The sequence below is a fragment of the Oxyura jamaicensis genome, chromosome 10 (genome assembly GCF_011077185.1).
Source record: "Oxyura jamaicensis isolate SHBP4307 breed ruddy duck chromosome 10, BPBGC_Ojam_1.0, whole genome shotgun sequence".
Lineage (NCBI taxonomy): Eukaryota > Metazoa > Chordata > Aves > Anseriformes > Anatidae > Oxyura > Oxyura jamaicensis.
The window spans coordinates 12,065,174-12,086,016 of record NC_048902.1 but is presented as its reverse complement, the minus strand read 5'-3'; the positions used below and the strand labels follow the sequence as shown (position 1 = coordinate 12,086,016).

Sequence of the window (20,843 nt, the reverse complement as noted above, 5' to 3'; positions counted from 1 at the left end):
AGTTTTGTGCAGCCAGCTATGTTTTCCCCACAGTTACACAGCTAACTTTAAGAGGTGTTCCTCAGAATACCTTTGCTATCAGAGTATGATGCTCTTCAACAAAGTAAGATGATGCTGAGTGGTAACAGCAAAACCTAAAGGTTAGGTTTGACTATTCCAACCCAGACATGCACATTACTAGTTAATATTTGCATAAGTTATTCATATGTTGTGCCAGAGGACTCTCTTCATGAGTTAAATTTTATTCATATCTGAAGTCCACATTCAAAATAAGACTGGGATATTATGGAGGTAAAGACTTATAAAAATTGAAAACTCCCTTTGAAACACATGCTTTCCAGTAAAAGCAGCTAGCAAAATGCAAAACATGGTCAACATTCCAACACCATGATGTCAATTTTCATATGCATGGACAAAATGCTACATGCAGAAATCAACTCTATCGTATCTTCCTTATTTATGATGTGCTTGTGTTCCCCTGCTTTCATTAGGAGAACTGCACCATGCAGTGGAGAGAGCTACCCCTTAAAGGTTTCAAAGGAATCTGCTGAATATGGTAAATCTGGCAAAAATCCACATTGGTTTTTAGAAAGTGAATTTCCATGTTCTGCTTCGGTTCTTCTGAAAAAAATAGTGTACATGCTCTAAGGAATAGTTTTGATGTTTCCCTCTGCAGTAGTTCAGAGAAATTCCTGCCAACAAGGATGGTCTGGAACACCTGATAAAATGCTCTTCAATAACACACAATAAAAAACTGACATGTAAAAAAATGGAAATCACTTGAAAATTTGCAAGGTTTATAAGCAACAGGCAAATTATCTTTTTGATTATCTCTATTTTTTTCTTTTTCCACAAAGGAAAAAATACAGCCAATTTTCAAGAAAACTAACAGCTGCAGACAGACTAAAATGCCATCTGTCCTTAGCAGTTACATGAAGAGACAAAATGATTCACACCACACAACAGGAAGGATGATAACCAACTCATTAGCACTAATGAAATTCAGCCTCAGTTGGCTTCCAATGGGCAGGTCTTACTCAGGAAAAACTCCCACTGATGTCTCAGGCAAAATGCCTACAGACTTCACTGGCATTGTTACTCAAATGCAAAATGTCATAGTGTTCAGCTAGAAAGCCTTTTACAAATTTTACAGAATAAGGTCTCAGTTGTGGCACAGTAACCTAATGAAGTCCACAGGGTTCCCCAGGCTGGATCTCATTCCATGGCTGGGGTTTTAGTGCAAGTCCTCATACTATACCACTGAATAAATCAGTGTGAATTTTTGGCAGACTAGGAATGATGGGACACTCCTATAATACAATTGAAGAAGACAAGGTCCTTTCTTCAGTGTCTCGTGGGAGGCTGGCCTTAATGTTTGAAATAATAAAAAGAAGTCTACAATTCCTACATTTTCCCCATTTCTGAATTGTGGCTTCTTTGTGACATGTGACAGATGGCTCACAGAGGTCTAAATTCAGCAAGAAAAATAAGCAATTATAAACAAATACATCATTGCTGTTTGCTAAGGACATAATTCAAGGAAGTTCAAAAGATCAGAACAAGACCCACATGTTCTGTTATCCCAGCTAAGGCACTTCTCAAGATGGTTATCTACAGGAAGAAATTTACTCCAAGAAAAGCTTAACATTTGCAGTACATCTTTGTTGCCCTCACAGAAACCATATAATTTAAAAAAAAAAAATAAAAATCAGCTCATATAAAAATGAAAAAAAAAAAAAAAACAACAGATTTTTTTTCCCGAAGTAACACTGCTATCTAAGACTATGCAAAGATTTAAAAGGTTGCAAGTTAAGAACAGGTGATGCTAACAGGATATTTGAAAGGCCCATGAGACTTGCAACATTAAGTAAAATGTATTTGCCTACTGATCTAATTGCTTACTAATTTTCAAATCTATTCCCACTAGATGAGTAATGGCATTTTAAGCCCAGAACCTGGCATTAAAAATACATTTATAGTTTCCTTTTAGCAGAAGATAAACAGCTGCATGGTAAAAAACCATACATTAAGATGGCATTCAGGAGGGTTCTGTATGGTTTTAACCAACCTATTGTGTTCTAAATTTAACTGAAAGAGGTAGGAAGGGGAAATGGGAAATACATTTGGGCTCACAGTTTCACACTAGGTTGAAGGCAAGTGTTCACTCATGCAGGGAAAATGTCTGGAATATTTGTGTCTTATGGAAGGACTTATCACATAATGAAAGTAGAATTTAAGCCAAGACTTATTTAGTAAAATATCAGAAGCCATTGCTCTATTTATCTTCCTAAAGGAAATGCTAGTGTTTGTTTAAAAACAAGAAACTACTCCTGCAATCAAAATAACCTAAATTTCCTTGCACTCCTTCAAATTCTAAAGTTTTGGTATTTTTTTAAAGTGTCAAATAAAATTTTATTAAAAAAAAAAAAAAAAAGGCACTGTAAAAATAAGAAAGCATTCCAGGCAGACACAAAGCTCAGAATGTATGCACCTATGCAGTTTTTGAGCAAGTCCCTAACATCCAGAATATACCTTCAAATACACCTGGAGTTTAGAGGATATATTTCTTCAGTTTTAAATTTTAAATACTGAGTCACAAATGACAGTAGCATAGATTCTACCTTCCCATTCAATCTATCTACACTATCAAGTGTAACCCCAAAGAATATCAAGATGGTAGAAAAATATCTGCAGTGGTTCTGACCAAGTACCCATCTAATCCATCAGCTTCAAACAGGAGCCTTAAGTGGATACCCAGAGAAGAGCACGTACAGAGCAAGTACATACCATACTTCCCTGGACTCACATACCTTTTTTTTTAGCCTGCCATGGTTTGTCTGTTCAGTAATAGTGAGTGGATCTTCCAAGTGCTTGTCTTCTCTTCCCCCGAATCCCTGTATCCTTCCACTCAAGAAAACCTTTGGCATGCTAATCCCAAGATCATTACAAGCTCTTTTAGTTGTCTTTCTACCTCTTTCACTCGTAAAGGATCAGAACTGTATACAGTACTTAGAGTAGGATCACACGCTTAAGGAATTAATACAGTGAGAGGATGATGCTCTTCACTTTGCATCTTCCCTTCAGGGTGTTTCCTAACATTTAATTTCCATTATTCACTATTGCCAGGCTCTGAGCTGGCAGTTCCATGAAGAGACACACCTAGGAATCACTGTTCTAGAGGAAAAGTGTAATTGTTAGTCACAGAAAGCATCATAACTTCATACAAATAAAACTACATAATCAGGCCCCATGAAAACAGAGTCCATTCAAGCGGTCTTATCAGTTGGTAGTGTTAGTCAAATCTCTGCGTAGCATACGGCACACTCTACACACCTGTCCAGTGATGAATGTACACCCTTTTCAGCTTTCTAACAGACACGTTGATGAGATCAGCTGAAAAAAATCAGTAATACACTAGAAGTGCCTGGCAGTTTCCAACTAGATCATCATCTACCAAGCAGGCAATACTCAAGACACTGCAATGCTATTGTTTTTTCAGCCAACATCTATGTTAGTCAACCAGGGAGAAGTTTAAAACTATTTGGAGACTCAAGAAAACAAAACACCAAATGAGTAAAGAGACCTTGAAAACATCTAATAACAGGAGACTCTCAAGAGAGGAAGCCACATCATATCTTAGCATATTTTATTTGTTATGCATCCACAGAGAGCATTGAGCTTGTTCAGCCTTCTGCTTCCACACCGCTGCTACACCAGCAAGAGGCTGCAGTAGCTGGGAAGCAAGGACAACCCCTGTTGGAAGAGACATATCTGAATGCACCAGAACCACTACTTGCATCACCCTTGCTTAGTTCTCCATGCCCATAGATGGTCTGGAGAAGACACATACACTACAGAGATATGGCAATAACTAAAAAAAATTAAAAAATTAAATTAAAAAATCGGGAAGATTTTTTGAGCTAGCTAATCTCCTGTTGAATCAGCCAGCTCAGAATAGAGCTGCTTTCTGTAACCTTCTCAGAGCTTCTGAAAGGTGCAGGCCAGGAAACATCATCAAACCGAGCCTGAGAGAAAGTGATCACCTTCTCCTGGCATTCTGTGGTGTGGTGGTGTGCCCATGCCTTCTTAATTCTCTGGAACTAAGAGGCAATAGATCAGAGAACTGAAGTGCTCTTCTCTGCATCTGCATTTGCTACAGAGAGCCTTCACAAATCCTTTCACATATACATGTTATAAATGATACCCTGTTCTGTTTGCATGCACTGACAAGAGACTGTATCCTATAAATTTTAAACAGCTTAGATTTTTGGCAAAGCACCTGATGACAGAAAAAACATTACATAAATGCAGAAATACATGTTTCCACATATAAACAAAAGCTCCACTTACTTAGCGCTACAAAACAGCATCATTAACCAGTTGGGACCTCCCACCGTGCCGCAAATGACAACAGTTAGCATACAACAACAATCTAGTAATTGCAATCGTAAATGCATTTTTAATATTGTTTCACAATTTATTCGAGCTGACTGCATTTGCTGTGTTTCTAGTGGATCCAGAAGCATGACAAACTGACAATTCTTGGAAACCACATTTCTCAAAACAGACTGAGAATACTGTTTTCATTCTCTCTCCATAATGATGTTAAATCTAATAAATATAAAATTAGAAACAGAAATAACATTGTTCCTAAACAATTTATGTAATATGCTGTCTGGAAGGGGTGTATTAGGCCAAGTTTTCAGAAAGTACACTCCATTTATAAATACTTGATGTTTGTACTTGCACTTCTCAAGTATTATCAAGTATCTACACACCCAGGTACTAGAATTTACACACCAGAAACCTATTCTCTCAAAAGAGCTTTAAGAGTCAAAGTTTTGGTTTAATCATCAAAATACGAAGATTGATGGTTACTCAGACTTTTGGAAGTGCCTAAGGCACTAAAATGCCTGGTTCCCTTTGGACTAATGGAAATTTAACTTATAACTTGTTTTGAAAATCCAGCTAAGCACCTACCAATACAGTTAAGTACTTAACAGTATGTGTTTAACTTACTAAAGCTCAGGGCTTACTGAAGTAAAGGCTCCATATCACAGACCCTTCTGAAAACACTTCTCTCTGTGCATCAGATTTAGCACCCTTGCGTAGCTGACAGTCAAAAATGAGCTTGCAGACCTGTACTTGCTCCTAGAAGACAGAGTGAAGCCATTTGGAAAATACGACCCTTAAATCCAAGAGTGCTTGACAGTCTACAGTCTTCGGATAATATCAAAAGTTCTCCTCTTATAGGCAGAAAAGTTCTTTATGTACTTGTTTTCAAAACCTAAACAAATTATGAGTGACAGAGTGAGTGCAGAGGGCATAACAGAACTGCAGTGCCATGTAATTCCCATATGGGTCTTGCTCATGATAGCTAGCTTTCCGTTTCTAAGATACTTGTACAAATTCGACAATTTCTTCTAGAAATCCAGGAATGAGAGATAAATAGCACTCCAGATGCACTATACCAGAAGCTGGGAAAGGACATCAGTAATTGAGATAACTACAAAAGGTTCAAGTCTATAAACATTTTGTTCCATTACAAATAAGAGAAACAAAATTCTTATTCCAAAACTCACAGGAAAGTTGAAAACCTCTTTCAGAATGAAAAGCCATGTAGACAAATAAATACTGGGCTTTAAGCTTATTGAACCTTCAAAAGGAAATTTATCTAATGTTGAGCTGAATGCAGAAACCAAGCTAGGGCCAATTCTAGACTCACTGATTAAAGCCTGACTTTCCTTCCATTGGCTGTTTGCTTTTCTTTTCCAACTTCTATCTGCACAACCAGGATAAGAATCTCATTTAGCTCTCTCTCCAGAATTGTCACGGCTATATCCAGTGTCCTTTCTGGAACATTGTGCTCACCAGCAAACCGCATTTCAAAACCAAACTCACTCTACTACCACACACAAACTGTTTTACAGAGATTTTGCATAACAAGGATTACACTGGGATTGTTCAAGGCAGGCTGTGCTGGACTGTACACGGTCACAAGATTATCATTAGTGCTATAAACTATACAGAATCTTAACACCACGGACTTTACAGTCAAGTACATTTGCAGTCAGTATGGTGTAACACACTGACATTGCCAGGGATTTCTCACATAAGCTTACAACACAAACAAGTACAGAGGCACAATTATAAACCTGCTTTCACTAGCACTGAAATTAATGTATTTTACCACTTAGTTGCAAGCCACATTATATTTGGTGTTTTCTTAAATACCAGTTCCCGGATTCAGATGAGCATACAGAACTCTATATTTTAAGAAAAGTTTCAAGCCTAATGATTGCAGATAAAGAAAAACATGTGGACCTTACAGCTTCTGGAAGTAAAAACAAATAAAAAGGTCTCAGATTTTAAAATAAGTTCTTATGAAGCCAAACTCATTACTTGAGATGGCCAAACCATGATTTTTAAACAACTGGTAGAAGGACTTAACATCAGTACAACCAATCATGTACATCTTCTGTGATGCAAAGGCAGGAACAATTTGGTGTACTGAAAAACTGCCCCCTCAGTGCAGTTTATGCCTCAATTTGGTAAGGAATATGAAGGAGCCAGCTGCACCAAGCAGACCTGAATGAGTAATTATCAATGACTAATCTTTCAAGTGTTTGCTAAAACCAGAGAGAATCATAAAACTATTCCTTCGCTTCCTAACTACTTTTTCAAGAAAAAATAGAAGGCACCAGCTGTTTTGAAAGATTATTCTTACATCAAAGCTCTTCTAAAAACATTCCATGTTTGAATATCTAGTTTTGGAGAAAACAATCTGGAGCTCTACACACAACTTAGTTAATAATCTCATCAGAATTTATCATTTTAATGAGCAATGATACTCATGTCTGAAGATGTAGATAAGGCATTATAAATCTAACAGGACATGGAGACTAGAACACCTTCACCTCATTGGCATCAATGATTTTGGACTATGCTTAAAATGAATAGCCAAAGGTTGATTTTCCTGACTTATATAATAGCGATTATGAATGATGCTTGCAGTGATACATAATATTTACTAAAAATTGAAACAAAGAAATAATAGCAAAATGGCCCCCTCACTGATATCATCTGGACCGTCAGTCTTCTCCCATAGCTGACTTAAACTTTTGATGAGATTACATTTTTAAAAATAAGTATTCATACATATTTTGTGACCCAAGTCACAAGACAGATTCATCACAAACCTTCTGCCAATTCCATTCTTTTGGATTGTAAATAGGGGGTAAGAGCAGTTCAGATCCTATGAGCACTGGTTGAGCAATCATTATTAGTCATAAATTCAAAATGAATTCAAGAACTTACGTAAGTATTCTGGTAATGCTGTCACTGAGTTACAAGCTTGTCAATAACAATATTTAAAGTCAGAATACTTCTACTGAGTCTCTAAAGTGTTATTTGTCTGCAGTAGATGTATTTCAACATTCAAACAAAGGATAAAACCACAAGCCTATTGAGGCTGTTGGCAAAACTCCAGATGGGTGCAGAATTGCAACCTGCCTACAAAAGTGAAACTGCTTTAGATTTAACTCTGGATTTGCAAATCACAACCTGATATTTTTGATTAAAGTTACTGAAGATTTAAAAATCCTTACTCTTGTATGGCATGTAGATCAATATTTTCTGACGTTGGTGAGCAATACATTCGGTGACTGTAAAACATATTCTAAAGGTTTTCCACAAAGATGGTCTCCAAGTCCACTATGTCATGTAATGGACATCAGATTTTTGGCCTTGCACAACTCAACCTTAAAGACATTTACTGTGTTGGTAGTTTTCAGCAGATTGGCTATGGCAGAATCATTTTGAATAAGATAATGTTTTCAGCATGTATATCTTTTACATCCAAAATATCACAGATAGTTAGAAAAAAACATAATGCATGCAGGGATCGCAGAAACATAAATCATGGGAGCAAGTAACAGTTTATTCAATGAATATGTGACCTACAAAGCTTTCCCTTCCATAGAAATCCAAAGCTAATGCTTCTTAAATATCCAGACGTGGTGTGTTTGCTATTATTCCCTCCTCAGACATTAGCCACCCCACAGTCTTTGGAGATAAAATGGGCTGACTTGTAGAGGATTTAACTAGGACTCTAGGAACCTAAGAAAATATCAGTGTATTCCTGATTTGAAAACAACATACCAGAGAATAAATCTAAAATGAACCCATGTGTAAACTCCAAATTTTGTCCATATGATTCTGCTAGCAATCATTCCTTGCTGACATTAATTCATTAGTAAGAATATCAGATATACATTCTTGCACATATTTCATAACATATAACAGCATCTAACTTAATGGTGTAATAAAATGTTACCACAAGATTGAGAAAGAGTTAGGTACCAGGCTGAACATCCTGCCTTTTCAATTACCAGTACATAATCATATCTTCTCAAGAGATTTAAATAGAAAAATTGGACTTAAATACTTTTATTTTATTAGCTTAACCATTGCCTAAAATCTCTACTATTGATAACTAAGTTGCTGTCATGGGAGAAAAATAAGAATCCTCTTACACCATAGTGAGAAATAAACACACATCAGTAGTTAACTATATCCTTGCCTGAGACTTAATGTTCCCAAAATTCAGTAGAACACAATAGCCTCCTTGGATGGATTCATCATTTAAAATTTTAGAAATAGTAACTTATTCCATGATGATATTGCTGCTATTTTTTATTTTTATTTTTTAAGACAGACATACAGACACCATTTGCTTGGGTCACTATTGACTTTAGGCAAATGCAGTTCCACTCTTTTCAGTTTTACTGGCACGAGTCAGAAAAAGGAGGCCCTATGTCTGCAAAAGAGCACAAGAAAGGCTAGCCCATAAGTGATCTCCTCCTGAGTCAACTTTATGCCCTTGCTCTTGCTCACAGAACAGTTTAAAAAGCAGCTCGACAATGCCAAGCAGTAAGCAATTCAGTGGGTTATCCTATGATATCTAATTAATCTACTAGTATGGCAATTAATCAGCCCTTAAAAAAAAATTGTCATGAACTTGAGACGCTGCATATCTGTAAGTTCAGAGTTCAGTTTGGAACCTAGCTAAACACTGTGCCGTGCTCGTTACTGGTGTAGGATCCTATAACCAGTTAACTTTCATTTCTTCTCAGTAACAGCTACCTCTTTTTCACGACTTCTCATGTTAAAGTTTTCTTTGCGTTACATTCCTACCACATTTCCACCACATTCTTTTTAAATGGTTATTATTTTATTCTGTACCTGCCTCTAGCAGGATGAAATTAATCAATTGCACATAAGTGACATGACATAGACTTATGACCTTGCCCAGCATCCAATTGTTTCTAATTGATTAGCTCCAGACATAAGCATTTCAATAGCCAAAAACAACACAAGTGGAAGCTATGGTACAATATTAGGGTAGAATAACGGTGTGTGGTCCATATAGTACGGCCCCAAGCAACCAATTAAAGAATTAATGGTTATTGGATACCAAAAATGTTATGTTAAATAATATAAGATATCTTTAATGTGACTAAAATTGTGATAGAACACCTAAAATTTAGGAGCAGAAAGGCCTCCTGCAAGATTGGGGTTAAGTGCTAATGGCTCAAATATGCCAAATAGATTGGAATATTTAACAAGACAATCAAGACCAAAAGAATTTGACCTGGATTGAAATGTTCATAAAGCTATTCACAATAGCCTATTGATTACTACAATGTGTTTGGATACTTTTTATTATGAAGAGACAAGTGAAGCTATGCCAAACCATTTGTGGAGAAGAGGAAACTATGCCACCACTGATTCCAGTTCTGCAATAAGAAAAATATGGAAAAAAATAGAAAAGAAAAACATTACAAAAGAAAAAAGCGGTCTCTTCATAACCAAAAGACCCAAACACAAAGCTGATCTTTCCCTTTCCTGTACTTCTATTCTCGTCTTTCACAGAACTATTAAGTGAACTTCATATAGTACTTTGAGTGCTTTATAGGGCCTGTTATTGCAACATCACTCAACTGCTTGCACACAAAGATACAAGCAGATCAGGCACAGAAAAATCAGTAACATTTTTGTTCCTACATGAGAAGCAAGCAAAAAGCTGAAGATTCTGCTGCTGTCCTGTCTGCTTGGACATACCCTGTATGTATGCTGCTTTTCTGCACACTTAATAAAGAATCTAATGCTTTGTACTTTTATGGTGAATCCTTTACTCAGGTAACTGCTGCACTTTCAAGACTAGCAGCAACCATAATACAGATACAAGAGGAGCTGATTGATAAGCAACTGCCAAACATTTCACAGCACACACTGCACTAGTGCTATTAGCAAGTAGCACTGCTTATTCCCACTGCTGTAAGCCCAAAACTCCACCGTAAATGAATTATAGCTTACTGAGCTGTCCAGTACTGTCTCCTCATTTCTTCATACCCCTTTTGAATTCTCTTTTGCCTGCTGTATTATCATTTGATTCAAAATTCTTTAGGGTGTATGTTTAAATAATGCCCAGCCCATCAGGCTCTGGTTTGAAACCATCATTTCTCAACATCACAGTAGTGAAAACTGTACACAGTTACAATAGTGTCACGGATTTTCTGCAAAACTGATACTTTATTCTGTAAAAATTACTACAGTACTTCAAAAGCTGATGCCATTTATTTCAAAAATGTTCTCTGGTTTAATTGTCCTTTTCTAAGTATTTTTTTGATTTGGGCCTATAGAGGACTGAAGAATCCTTGATACATTCTGTACTGTGGGAACTACCACTATAGAGGATGACAGACTATAACAACATCTCTGCTGCATGCCAGCACACCATATTTCTTGAAATACTCACTTCTTGGAACCGACTAGGCTCATGTGTCAGGCAACAGATCAGTTGGCAGCTATGGCTTTCCTCCATGGTTCCTGTATTCATTGAATGCTTGAAGGAAAGACCTTTTTTGCACCTCCATCTTCCCAAGATACTCACCGACTTCCAAGTGCTTTACATGTTTCTACACAGGTATTTATATAACCCTTGTCACTTAGAGTATCTTAGCATTTATCAGGTGCTAAATCTCCTGTGGGCAAAGGGCAGCTGTATTGCCTTGAAAGACCCCAGGCATTACACATCTGGCAAGATCTCCCTTTGGTCCCTGTACAGTTGAGTCAGGTACAATATTACCAAGAGAGAAAATAATGATTTCCCATCTGGATGCCTTTGAAATTAAATTCAGTGATAAACCTAAATCCCACTCTTTCATTTACAATGCAGGTACCTCAGCAGTTCTGCTTAAAAGACAGCAACTGAAAGTTTGTGGCAAGATCATCCAAAACACCAAGCACAACAATAGCAACAAGTTCATTGCCTACCTGTAGATGAGCATAGATAGCAATGGCAAGCCAAATGACCTCCCAGAAGAACCCTGTGGCTTTAGGGCTGGCCATCCTCATGCCTTGAGACTCTGCTGAGAGAGATTGTTTCAAGTTACAAACAAAATCAAGTGGGCTCCGCCAGAATTTCAATGACTAAAGCAAACTGGGTGAAGGGATGGAACCAGCCTTCTGAAGAAGCGCATTGCAAACACTGGAGCTCGTTGCTGGCCAGCGGAGCCGACTAGGAAAACATGCCATGAGCATAGCCTGCAGGGTGATGCAGTTCCAATTAGGCAACAGAGGCGGGAGGAGAATGACCGAAAATTTGGGAAAGCAAGCAATAGGGGGCGAGTTTGATCGTCTCCCACACGTAGGTCAGTTAATCAAATCAGCAACCCTCTCCCACCTAGATCTCTCATTTTCACCCATCCAAAAGTACGAGCCCAGCCCTGGGACTGCATCCACCATTCACATTGCCTTTGGAAGTTCTGATCATAACAGCTCAGAGATTAAGTGATCAGGGCAGAGGGAAAAAGTCATTGAGTTTAGTGATCCTCATTAGTTACAGGGCCAGCACTAAATAGCTGATCACTTTTAATAAAAAACTTCAGTTTAAAATTGCTAGCAGGATAAACCATTTAATAGCACTGCTAATTCTATTAACTCTTGGTATTGATGCACCTTGTTGCCTCAGCTATTGGTTACCATAGTGAGATTATAAAATAGTACAAGTTCTGCACACTCCTAACACACACATGCACACACACACACCAGCAGCCCGCCTGCTCTCCCCTCCTCCAACCCTCCATCCCAATATTTTGGGAGGATGCACAGCGTGGGCAAATCTTGCCTTCGAAACCAAAACAAACTAATTTCCAAAAGACTAAGTGTCCCAAAAGAAAACCAGCTCTCGCACCTGTCAACTAAACGTAATTAAGACTCCTTACAGAAGTGATTAATCCCTTTCCTCTTAAAATACTGAGGAAGGGAACACCCTGTCCCCAACCACCCCCAGCCCTTAGCGCTCCTGGATGCTCCGGTCATTCACAAGTCCTAGGCTGCTGTGCCAGCTAAGAAGGAAGGCTGATCCCCTCGCCAGGCGCTGCCGGGATCCAGCAGCCTCTGCTATCGGCAGGTGCCGTGCCTGGGCTCGTCCAGCGGGCGAGCGGCTCCGCTTTCCCCGAGGCTCGGCACGAAGCGCCTCCAGGCCGGTCTGCGCCCTGCAGAGCGCTGCTGCCCTCTCGGGCTGGGGGCAGCTGCCCGGGGAGCCCCGGGAGGCTGCGGCTGCTGCTGCCATGGCCCGGCACCCCCGCGGCTCTCACCCACCTGGTGCGGAGCCCGGCTCGGCTCAGCGCTGCCGGAGGGGAGGCAGGGAGCAGCTCGGGCTCCGCCGGCGCCTCCTTCCCTCCCACAGGGCACGGAGAGCCTGGCCCTTCACGGCACCGGCGATCCAGCATCCTGCATCACGGAGAGCCCCTCCCTCGCGGCAGGCTCCAGCCCACCGCCGCCCGTTAGCCAAGGTCCTACAGGCTGCTGGCAGCCGGCCGGGACCCCCCCCCTCCTTCCCTCTCCCCGGTCCCCCCCTTCCCAGCCCGGCCCCGGCCGGAGGCTCCCGGGCGCCTCCACCTGCGGTGCGGGGCCATGGCCCTGCCCGGCGCCCCCCGCGCCGCCGCGGCGCCGCCGCCCCCCCCCCCCCCCCCGCTGCCCCCGGGCAGAGCGAGCGGGCGCCCGGCCAGAGGGGCCCGGCTCCCCGCCGGCTGCCGAGGGCGGGCGGTGCTCCGGAGCCGGCAGCCGAGAGCCCGGGGCCGAGCCGTTCGTCTTCCCCCCGAGGGGCGAAAGCTACCGTGAAGGCAGCCCCCCAAGCATGCCGCGGAGCGGCTTCCAAAACCGCAAGCATCCCGTGTCTCATCTCCAAGCTGCTCTCGCAGTCCAGCTGCAAATCTGCTCGCACACCGAGGAGGTCTTTAATCACGCTGCCCTCTGCGATATTTTTAGGTTTCCTACTGTAAATCTGACAAGCACGCCTCGTCCGACAGCTCTGCTCGCGTTCTCCCTCTCAGCCTCTGGGCAGTACCTCCGTAAAATCCTCTACCTTTGCTCTGCGGCTCCCACTGATGTCCCAAGCTTTCGTCGAGCCTGCTAAGAGCAACGCACAGAAAAAGGGCTATTATCCCTGCCACCGAAGTTAAAAATACGCTCCAGTGAACTAAACATAACCGATGAAGAGTTTGTTCAAATATGTTGCACTGGAAACTTTTCCAATCTGTTCAGGTTTCTCACCAGCGAGGGAAAGCGCCTCCTCCATCGTTAGGAACAGAGTGCCCTCTGCTGAAACTAGGCTGGAAGGAAAGTAGCCAAAGGGGAGATGCCAAAAGCAGCCAGAAGGATCCATTTCATCTGCTAGTTACTTAATCAACCGCACTGTCCTTGAATTATGACTTCAATTATACCCGTGCAATTTGTTATCTTTAACAAAAAGAAAAAAAAAAAAAAAAAAAAGAGAGAGAGAGAGAGAAAGATACCCTGTTGCAGACAGCACATACCTCCAACCTGATCACAAACGATTTAAGCAGAATTTAGCCATTAGATCTACTGATGCTAAAAGGCAAGTTTCTCATCTCAAAACTACAACCGGTAGTACTACAAGAACAAAGATAGAAACGTGTTCACAACTACAACATGAAATTGACCCTCAAGACCTGCCGTCTAGTTAGGCAGGCACAGTTTGCACAAGCCTTATTCAGAATCGCACTGCATTTAGGATTACTTAGCCCTCAACACTGAGGGAGTCCCTTGGATCCCTGAAACAAAAACTACAGTGGGCAAAAAAAACAGCTTACTCTGAGACCTTCTTACAAGGTTGTTCCTGCTCATCCTTCAGATCAGTTCTGCATGTATCCCTCAACACAAAGGATACTCAAGCATCACTTATGGGAGTCTTAGAAACACTTGTTCATCTTCTGCAGTGAATACAGAGTAGAAAAGTGGTGCAGTAGGAAGCAGACTAGGTTAGACAACTCTTATGACAGATTCACTGACTTAAGCAAGCCAGCTGCTGTGTCACACACACTAATTCCTTGCATGACCTTGAGCTTAGGTTGCAGGTTCCATGTCTGAGTTCACATCATGTATGAAAATAGAGGTAAACACCTGCATGCATTATCTTCAATTATTTGAAGATTTTCAAAAAGCATTGTAATAAATAATGTAGGCACCTTGTGTTACCCTACCTAGTAAAACAGTAATCGGCAATATCTCTCGCCCAAACTACAGCAGTGACAGCAGTGTTAATCCCATTCTCCTTCATCACTCATGGTTTTATTTTGCTTTTATTACACAGAAATCTTCCCTTTTGTGAAGAAGATGAGCACCCATGAAATAACATAATCTTTTTATCCTAGGCCTACTACTGGAAAATTATACAGTTTTGATAGCTTTTAACCAGGCATTTTCATCTAGAGCTGATTTCCCCCCTCCTTTATGCAGTTTCTTTAATTTCTTCACCTTGGCCTCATCCCACATCCCTGTCACTTTATTGTTCTCTCTAAACTTCCAGTGAGCACAAAAGCTTTGAGATTTTGACTCCTGAAGATCTCCATTATCCCTTCTGCTGAGCCAAGCAAATGCCAAATGAAACTCAGGGGTCCAGGCAAGATGTGTCTGACAAAACCACTTCAAAGTTCACAGCACCTGCAGTTCCACAGCAGACTCCTCCAATGTGTCCTGAACTTAAAGGCCACAAACTTACAGGGTCTAGAAGCCTAATTTCAATCCCTGGAAAAGTTTGTCAGGAATCTTGCAAAAACTAATTGACCATTCAAGCTTAAAAGAAATCACCATTTCTAAGGAGACATTTAAGTTCCCTTCTGATCACTCTGTCTATAATCTGTATGGATTATAAACTCTTCAAGAAAATTAGTCTTTTTTTTTTTTACACTGCTTGCACAACCCCTTGTCCAGTGTCAAAATCCTTTAGATATTGCCTTATTAGCAATTCTGCCACACATTCTTCTGATGCCCATTCATGCCACATTTGGCAGAGTTGGTATAAGATTTTTGAACAGGAAACTACAGTGGTGTTCTTAGCAGTTCATTCCTACAATTCCTACATTTGTCTCCTGTTATTAGTAGTGCTTTATGATTACATATATGCTTTCCTATCGCTGTTCTCCAAAATACGCATCATTTAAATAACATTAAATGACAGCTCTAAAGCCCTTATTGTTCAGTAAGTGGTGAAATATGAACATTCGCACTTACTGAACACAATCATGACCTCATCTATCTGTACAGCTAGCAGAGTCTCATGATGTTGGTTGGCAATATGACTGCCTTACTCTTTGTTTTACACTGACTTATGACCATACATCCTCACTGCTGAACACAGCCATGAAATATTTTTGTTATTCATTGATTTATATTCAACAGAGACAACAGAAAATTTCAACTTCCCTCAACTGCAAGCAGAGAAAACAGAGAAAGGAGAAGCTGCTGGATACAGCCATTGGCAAAACTGAAGAAAATTAAATCTCTGGTCTGGTAAACAAAAAACTGTTCAGTCAGGTGATATCCATCAGATTTCACTTCCTCCGAGAATATTAACAGAAAACCTTCACATCTAGAAAAATGTTTCTCTATTTATCTTTGCCCTGAAACGTAGGTGTACACCTTCAGCAGACTTCACTTAAATATAAATATTCTTTCAAAGCAAGTTCAGCTAAGCCAATCTGATGATCACGAAGGCCATTTTTACATCATAACAAAAGTCTATATTACTCAGGGAGAAATATGTTTGGCGAAACTACAAATTTAAAATGCATTGAAACAGTGCAGAACAACATTTGGCTCATAAATCAGGATTAAATCTAATGAATACCAAAGCTGGAAGTATCCTGCTGAGGCCCCATGCAGAAAGTGAATTTCGCTTTGAGGCCTCAAAGTTATCAGTAATAGAGCTGCACCTGATTGACTAATAAAAGGAAAATGTTAAATTTCCTGTAACTAGAGTCATGAGAACCCTGATACAGTATAATCAGTTCTTTGACCCTGCATTTTATTTGTAGAGGGTGCTTGTTTACCCTGAAATAACAAGCTCTCTGGGGTATAGAGCAATCATGCACTGTCACATTTTACAAATATGTTATACCCTATAAAGAGTCAAGCCCCTATTACAATAAAGGTACAAAGTTCAGCTACAGTACTGTCTTTGATTCCTTGGTGTTACGGAACCCCTGCGTTCCATGTTGATCCTTGCCCCAGGCTTTGGGAACAGCTCCATCAGTACAGTAAGTAGAAAAAATTCTTGTGGCTTACAGAAAGAAAAACTACTTATGTATAGACCTAAACATTATAGAAAGCTACTGTTTTCCTCTCAGCTTGTGTTTAAATGAATCTAACATTAACCAATACAATATACACAAATGGTCACTATTTCAAGTATTTGAATAAATATTTGTCCTTTCTTGTGTTTCAGATTCCTTTTTATCTTTGAGCAAAACAACTTGTGGCTCATCTGCATATTTATGATCCTGTTACAGTAGCAGCAGATGCATTAAATTTCATGACTCTCCAGAACAAACACATCCTGATTCACATTGCATACACTTATACTTTTGTTTTGAGTTCAGTGTTCATAGCCCTAACAAAAATGTTAGGGCAGACATTTTGAGATCAATTATAATACTTACACAATCGTTATGCAGTTTGGTAGCATATATTTTCACAGGAATTTAGGTGATTATTGTGAGCATAATTGAAAGATATAAACCTGTATAGATCTGAACACAGATGAGGCAAAATGAAAAATTCATTGCAAAAATAAAATATATTTGGTTTATTTACTATGTTCATAAACTCATTTCTTTCCTAGTTTGAAAATAATAATAATAATTTACCCCTCTGAGAACTGTGGATATGCCAAATCTGAATTCCTGAACTTATCTGCCATTTCCTTCTCAGTGACATCAATCTATCTTCCTCAAGGTCTTTGATAGCCCTTATTTCTGTGATTGAGAATAAAACATTGAGTGCTCTGTGAAACAGGCAACAGTTTGTGACTGAACTGAGGAGAACAGTTACGTTGTAAGTCATGAACAACATCAGACAAAGGTAAGCAGGACAATTGCTTTTCCCTAGTGAACTGTTACAGTGAGGAAGGTAAGCGAAGTAGGTGACCTGCATCTCAAGATGACTTCTGCCTGTCACTGAGTGTCTGGAGACACGCCAATATGGAAATGGAAGAAGAACATAAGCAACGAGCAGTGAGATGGCATGAGAAAGGAGAAGGTTGGAAAATATACATGATGCATCACTGGGAGGAATTCTAGTGACAGAGACAGTGTAGTTATGAATGCAGAAAATGAACAATTAATGTAGGGAAAAGCAGCAAGACCAAAGGAAGGAATAAGTAACAGTAAGAGTTGAAAGAGGCTAAGAAAATGATAGAAGAGAGGCCACCAGAAAATAGCTTCAGAAGATAAGTGACACTTGTTTTTATTATTACAGAACATTAGATGCACAGATTGACACTTTCTCACGTGCAGTCATGTGCACATCAGATTACAAATGCAGAAACACTATAACAAAACAATGAAATGGTTGCACGCTCCTGTTGGTTTGTGTGGGTGAGATCAAAACAGCAAATAAAACATGATGCTTTAAAAAGGATAGAACTGAGGACAAAACCTCCAAGTTAAGCTATACTTTAAAGTTGAAAGTAACATGAAGACAGAAAGCAAGTGTGAAATTTATTTCTGATTCTTCTACTTGTCAACTTTTGCTATTTTGACAACTGCTCTGGTTTCTTAGGTTGCATACTTAGTCTTCATTAAGACATTATATTGTGAATCACTACCAAAGTGAAATTATCCCTTTTCCTCACCACAGGCTGGCTGCAGCCCAAGTGCTCCATATTGAGGCATTGGGTCAAGTATAATAAGAGTGGGATAAGCTATTTGTTCTTAATAAAGTGAATTCAACTCAACTCGGTAATGTAGCCTGGAAATAAATGAAAACTTTTTGTTATTATATTGTGCTAAAAGAGATGGAAGTGATTTCATTTTCACAAGGGACTCAGATTTGACTTAGCTCTGGTGGATCAGAGGAGGTTTCTGGCTCCTGTGGGAGCCAGCAGATGTACTAGTTGTTCTTATTAGCATTCAGTGATGACATAATTGAATACAATCTATTTGACAATGAATGAGGATAAAGAAAGGTTAGCAAAAATTGATGGATGGAGGGGGAAAAAAAAGTGGTAAAACATTCACAGTTTGGAGCTATATAGTTGCTAGGAAAAAAAAAAAAAAAAAAAAAAAAAAAAAAAAAAAAAGCTTATTTCTGCATAAAACTAGATAAGAGCATATGCTTTCAGACAGTGAATCAGATTCTGGTCTTGACTATTCCAGTGTAAGATGTGCATAGTTGCAGCTTCTCTGCATTCAGACATGAACAAACTTGGTCGCTGACAACTGGAAACAGACAGCCTAACAAGCTTATCGGGCATCACCTGGAAAACATTGCAATCAGGTCTATTTTCCATATATCATGTTTTACCAAAAAATTTCTATTGTTTACTTCTGCATACACTAATGCCAAAAATAATTTCATGAACAGTTTGAATGCTGTTTCTAGTTCTTTACTGACTGCCAACTGTTGGAAGGCTGTTGTCCAGGACAGGCAAAAACCACTGTAAGCTGACAGATTTGTCCTGCTTAATTTAGCTAGGCAAGTAGGTGCATATGCTGAGGTATTGCACAGGAGGCCATCTTGTGTAGATGCGTGTTCTGACCATCTGCATATATTATTGCCAATGATACAGAAACATTAATTATCCATTCACCTTTCTGTTCAGTGATCAGTAATTTTCTCATGGAGACTTCACATCTCCTCTACAGCTGTTGGCAATAGCCTCTAAGCATTATCAGGCTAACAGGACTCGATTTGACTTCTTCAGCTGCAGGCCTGCATGAGCCACCAACATCTGTCTGTAAACAAACTGCCTGGCAAAGTGCTTATTCATATGTTTTAATTCATCAGAGCAATACCATTTGAATTAACACTACTATTATATACACAGACTGCTTGAAGGCTGAAGGCTGTCCAGTGACACCTTGCTTTGTTTCCAAAAGATGCTTAGGATGAGACACATGGCTTAAAGAGAAGAATGACCCAGAAAAAGAAAAGCACTGAAAGACTAAAAAGGTTCTGTTGTGCACGCTGACTCCTGCACCTATACCTACATTTTGACATCATGATATTTTTTACATAGTCAGACCTCTCTGCTTACTAAAAGTATTTAACGCTTGAGAAGTACACATGAACTCAAACAGTTAACAAGTCACAGTTATCTGTATCAAGTCACAGAGAACACCTAAACAGAAATGTTATTTCTATCAACTGATGTGGCCTTACTAGAGTCTGCAGCATTTTGCTGCACCAACATCTTGCCATCCCAGAAGTAGGAAAAAACAGCTGCTTTGGAACAGGGAGAGCCAAGTCAGATAGCAAGGCCAGCAGCCCAGGAACTGCACCCTCCCCCAGGACCCTATCCTGTATTTTGCTCCTAAGCAAAGCAGGCAGGAAGGCTAGAGATAACATCCATGATGAACAAAGAGCGCAAATAGATTTAAAATCACAAAATAAAATAAAACCAAATAAAGCTCCAAATCAGAAAGCCAATCCCCAAAATGATAATAGCCATAGTCAGGCATAACCATGACAAAGCTGGAAGAAGGATCATCTTCCAGGCCTGATCTTAAATGGAGCTCCTGCACCCAGGAGGTGTGGGTGGCCCCAGCTGATGCTGGTGAAGGTTGTTAAGACATATTAGTGTACTCAGAGCCCTGACAGCATTTTGGAGCCCATACTGACAGATTGCTGACACATGGATAGAACTGGTTAGCAGACATGTAAGGGAAAGGACAGCAAAAAGTTTACTTGATGTTTTCCTGGTTTTCACTTTACTACCGTATTATTGTGTTTTTTTTTTCCCCACTTAGTTTTACCAGTTCAAGATCAAAACCTGATTAGGATACTCAAAATACGTCCACATGTTTTTATTTTATTTTTCTTAATTCTGACATTATGGAAGCTACCAAGACTGTCCAAATTTCCTATATCTACATATTCTTACAAATAGATTATTTGTAGAACAGTTTTACTATGCTTTAGTCTGAGATATTAGCCTTTTCCTACATTTTTTCCCGATACCTTTGATATCTTTTAATAATCGTAACATATTCCTGACATCTTTATACTAGGAACAGTAGGAAAATATGGCACAGGCTTATCTCTGTAGAAATTCCACAGCTACATTTGTGGTCTAAACATTACAGACTAAAGTCTTAATCAAAGAAAAATTCAGAAAAAATGTTGGAAAGAAAAGAACCAGTAACTGACTTCCATTTCACACTGCTTAAGATGCCTTCTTCTGTTCTTGCATAGGGAGAGTATGTGAAGAGCAAGATAGATAAAAGTAGCTCAGAGTACATTTGAACCATTTCTTT

At 39.6% G+C, this 20,843-nt stretch overlaps 1 protein-coding gene across 8 annotated transcripts in view; it reads right to left on the bottom strand.

Moving 5' to 3' along the window:
• The window catches only part of ADAMTSL3 (ADAMTS like 3), a 188,763-nt gene extending 175,103 nt beyond the window's left edge, over window positions 1–13,660 (bottom strand). For 2 of the 8 annotated variants that reach the window (XR_004753467.1, XM_035335401.1), the window contains exons 1-2: window positions 13,621–13,660; window positions 11,338–11,432 (exon numbers count right to left, since the gene is read on the bottom strand). Coding sequence is in view for 7 of the 8 variants with exons in the window: in XM_035335401.1 (XP_035191292.1) it covers window positions 11,338–11,432; window positions 13,621–13,645 (120 nt within the window). In the remaining variant the exon portion in view is untranslated. Of the gene's footprint in view, window positions 1–11,337; window positions 11,433–12,349; window positions 12,601–12,666; window positions 12,892–13,183; window positions 13,277–13,432; window positions 13,590–13,620 lie in introns of those variants that run through there. The other 6 variants (XM_035335403.1, XM_035335406.1, XM_035335408.1 and 3 more) reach the window with 6 other exon arrangements.
• Window positions 13,661–20,843: the final 7,183 nt, after the last annotated feature.